General features: G+C 45.3%; 1 protein-coding gene across 1 annotated transcript in view; it reads right to left on the bottom strand.

Moving 5' to 3' along the window:
• LOC107703198 (ZZ-type zinc finger-containing protein 3-like) overlaps window positions 1-2253 on the bottom strand; it is a 25383-nt gene extending 23130 nt beyond the window's left edge. The window contains exon 1 of the mRNA XM_016505755.1: window positions 783-2253. Coding sequence (XP_016361241.1) covers window positions 783-2191 — 1409 coding nt within the window. The 5' untranslated portion in view covers window positions 2192-2253. The remainder of the gene's footprint in view (window positions 1-782) is intronic.
• Between the last annotated feature and the right edge of the window lie 2176 nt (window positions 2254-4429).

Below are 4429 nucleotides of genomic sequence, written 5' to 3'. Positions count from 1 at the left end.
AGGCATTCGGCCAATCACAACGCACTGGATAGCTGGCCAATCACAGCACACCTCACTGTTCAGACCGATGAGCTTTGTAAAAATCGACGCGTTTCAGAAAGGCGGGGCATAGAGGAGAAACAATCACGCTCGTCAATGCTGCCTTCTATTGATGTTGCTGTCTCCAGTAGATTGTTGTTGTTCCATCTCTTGCTTTCCTTTTTCGGCTGGCAAGGGCCAGTGTTGCCACCTTGTGGACAAATAGAATATTCCTGTACTATGACTTTCTAGGAAATGTGTTATTGGCAAAACTAAAAAAAAAAAAAAAGATTCCCACCAGCTAAAGATGTATGATATTCTGTTTTTTAGATATGGCTCGGGTCTACTCAGGGGTGCCCAATCCTGTTCCTGGAGATCCACCATCCTGCAAGGTTCAGCTCCAACCCTGATCAAAAACAACTGAACCAGCTAAGTAATCTCTTAGCAGCACTTGATAATTACAAACAGGTGTGTTGGAGCAGGGCTGGGACTGAAATCTGCAGGTAAGTAGATCTCCAGGAACAGGATTGGGCACCTCCTGATGTAGTTCAATGCGTTTAAAGGTTTAATACTTTGGGTTTGGGGTTTGTTCAAACTGACCCTCAATATGAGGAACAGTAACAGTGGTGCTTGCCATAGCAAACACATTGAATTAATAATACAAAAGGGTACATTAATAAACAAAACAGGGGTTAAAGGACAATGCATATCTTGGTTTACCAGAACTGATGACTTCAGACAGGACAGCATAAACCTGAACATACTCTTTGTTGTGTTTGAGAGCCAAGTGATCAGACTCAAAATAGTAGACATCCTCCTCTTCCTCCTCATCTTCCTCAGCCTGAGCGGCCAGCAGCTTTTCGGTGGATCGCAACACTCTACTATCTGACACTCCAACCTCTCCACTGACCCCTGCTTTCTCTGAGAGTTCATTGTCTGCCTCGCTAGAAAGTCCCAGTGCATCACGGGGAAGGTCTTTATGGCTGGTGTCTTTAGAGGAAAGAGAAACTGGCGTGGACTCCTCCTTCAGCGAACCATTGTCTATGTGCGGGGAACTGGGTTTGGGGGAGCTGGCTTTGAGCCCACTACCAAAGGCAGCGCGGCGCGGTGAAGTCCTCAGGGTGTATCGGTGTTCTTGAGGCTCTGTGAAGGAGGGGGGCTCTGCAGGCAGCTGGGAGGCAGTCAGCACCACCGTTTCTCCTGAGATATTCGAGTAGTTGTCAGAAGGGTCCTGCGGCTCAGCCTGAAAGCCGCCGTTGGTGCTCTCCTCTCTTGCGAGCTCATCCTGAGCCTGGCCGGCATCCCCTACGACATCCACCTCTACCTCCATCTCGGGTTCCCGGGATAACACGACCTCGGCAGCTTCCTCGGGGGTGCAGTTCCTCTCACAGTCAATCTGAGGGCTGTCGGACTCATTGGCTTGCTTGGGATGAGGGGATCTACAAGGCACAATAGGGTCGGGGGATGAGGGTGCAGCCTGGCTGCCGTTTAACAGTGAAGGACTGTTGTTAAGCATGGCAGGGGAGGCACAGGGCTCTGGGGGTAAGGCTGCAACTTCTGAGTCCTCCTTATGGAGGTCAGTGAGGCCATTGGTGGCCTTGACGTTCTCGCCGGCCTGCGGCGGAGGGACGATCTCCTCCACTGGGCCGTCCTCTTTATGCTCTGCCTCTTTGTCGAGGCTGAGCGGAGGGTCCGAGGACAAGTTCGATTTTGCGCCCACGTCATTTTCCTTCGGTGCAGTGGAATCAGGGCTCTCCGGTTTGAGAGAAGGTTCCTCCTCTACCCCCTGCGATTCACCTGAGCGAGGGCAGCGTTTGGCCCTCTTCAGGGTGGGGGAGGCTTCCGGCCCACCCCCGGCCCTAGGATGCTCGCAGCTGTCCGATTTGTCTGACTCGTCCTTCTCAGAGCTTGGCAAGCCTCGCTTTCCATAAGATGGCAAGGGCTCACCCTCCGCCTTGCTCTCGGCTACCTTTCCAACCTGTGCTCCGATCTGCTGGTGCTGCTGACAGTCCTGCTTCTTCTTGGGCGAGCGGGCTCTGGGCACAGGAAGCAGAGAGCTCTCTTCTGGCTGGGCGATGCTGCGGTTCCTGAGGGTTCGACCACAAAAGTTCTCATCCAATCCATTTATCCCCACTGATGATCTTGTGATGCGTGAAGAGCGGGACGCGGCCATACTATGGTGGGTGCCTACTGTCTTCTCATCATGGTGCTCTCTCCTCAGCAGCAGAATGTGGGCACCTGAGGGACATGATGAGAGAAAAATTACATATCATTGAGATTCAAAGTTAAATGGGTTTGAGACTATTCCTACAGTGTACAATTTAAAAAAATGCCAACAATAAGACTTTTTCGGGAAAAATTGCTAGAAAAATAGCTAGAAATCAGACCACTATAAATTCATAAACACATTTATGCTGGACACAGTAACATACAGTGATGTGTTTATTATTTTTAACTCATTCTATCCAACGCTTCTGGAACAATCACAAATCATTCTTGCTATTTCTGTAAAACCTTGTATTTGTTAGCCAGCTAACAACTTTATCTGTGTGTCATACCTAAAAAACACAATAAGATGATTTATCAAAAAGATAAACATGATGGACCAAAAAGCGAAATATGGAAAAATGAAGTAAAAGAAACATTTTAGCTGAAGTTTAAAGAAGTGACATAATCTGTTTGCTGGATGTTCTTTCACAGTGGATCAATGAGAAGTCTTCTTATGAGAAGTCATAAGTCATTTCATGAAAAAAGATGGCGGCGTGGTGTCGTATCCTGGCAGGTGCTGCGACTCCACTTTTTTTATACCTAGCTGGCCGTTTTCTTTGCCTTTATACACATTTGTCAGAGACCATTTTAAACTTTACTTGCAGAGTTAAACGTTGCAAACACGAAAAAATTGAATCTACGTTTCGTGGTGTGTTTTTTCTACTATTACTTTTTTCTACGGCTGCACTACCGGTACGTGTTGTGTCCAGAACTCTCCACGTGGATCAGTTGTGCTCCAAAAACTCGAGTAGTTATGCTGCACATGGGAAAAACTGTTTATATTCTGGTTTTCTCCAGATATCTACTCGTGTGGGAAGTTTTCATCATAACCTGCTCGGATACTATGCAGTTTATTCATCTGCTCTGGACTATGGACACGCTGTGATGTGTAAATATGCCTCTAGACAACGGGGTTTTGCTGCGCCGTCACGAAACACTCATGGGCTCTTGCTTATTTTACTGCTGCTCTCTGGGGATGTTCAATTAAATCCGGGACCGGTTAACCCGATAATACAGCTGGACTCTGGAGTTGAGCCTCATTTGGGGACGACCTCGGCAGCGTCTCACGACGAGGTGAGTGCCTGGGGATTTCCCGTGGATGTACCAGGCCCGTCAAACAGCAATGTGTGTTTAATTAACAACGTACACAATGCTCCAGTGCACAATATTTCTACACTGCTCGGCGGAGATTCTACTAGATCTACCAAGGCTCCAATGACTACACTTAACATCTCCACGTGTCGAAATCCTGCGGTAAGAAAGCAGACTGTATGTAGAATGTTTCAGACTGTAAATCACGCGAAGGTTTTGTGGGACCCGAATGTGAAACCGAGAGGACTTTTTGGTGGACATTTGAATATCAGGAGTATTGTTTCAAAGAACGAACAGTTGTCTCATTTACTATCTAATTCAAATTTGGACTTCCTTTGCATATCTGAAACGTGGTTGCATCAATTATCTTCTCCAAGTGTATTTATGATGCCTGGATATTAGACGTGATAGGTCCTCGGGAAGGGGAGGGGGAGTGTTAATATATGTGAGAAATGGTATTAAGTGTGAACGTCTTATGTTTAAACTCTGTTAACGACTTGGAGTTTGTAGGGCTAAAAATAATTTTGTCTCCTCAAATGTCATTTATTATCATATGCGTGTATAGACCCCCCTCAGTAAATGATATATTTTATAAACAACTTACAGAAATTTTAAAGGAATGTAATCATAACAAAGAAATAATTCTTATGGGTGATTTTAACTTGAACTGGGAGGACAAAGTAAAGAGGAAAAAACTCAAAACTATTGCTGATAAATATCTTTTAAGTCAGATAATTAAAGGACCCACAAGAATTGCTAAATCCTCTAAGACACAGTTAGACCTAATATTCACAAACAAACCTGAAAGGATAATCAAGAGTTATAATTTGATCACTGGGTTATCTGATCACAATTTAACCTTGGTTGCTCGGAAACTGACCAAAAACAGGTTTAAAAACAATGCGACAAATTCTAATAATGTTTTCTGTTGTATACCTAAAGGAAAGCTAGTAGAGTTCAATGAGGAAATAGCTAGTTTAAAGTGGGATGATATATTATCTTCTCAGGATGTAGAGTATGGCTGTAACACACTCATCAATAGGACTAACTC

The sequence above is a fragment of the Sinocyclocheilus anshuiensis genome, unplaced genomic scaffold (assembly GCF_001515605.1).
Source record: "Sinocyclocheilus anshuiensis isolate Anshui unplaced genomic scaffold, SAMN03320099.WGS_v1.1 scaffold542, whole genome shotgun sequence".
In the NCBI taxonomy this organism is placed as follows: Eukaryota; Metazoa; Chordata; class Actinopteri; order Cypriniformes; family Cyprinidae; genus Sinocyclocheilus; species Sinocyclocheilus anshuiensis.
Note: the sequence above shows the minus strand (reverse complement) of the source record. Positions and strands in the feature narration are given on the sequence as shown.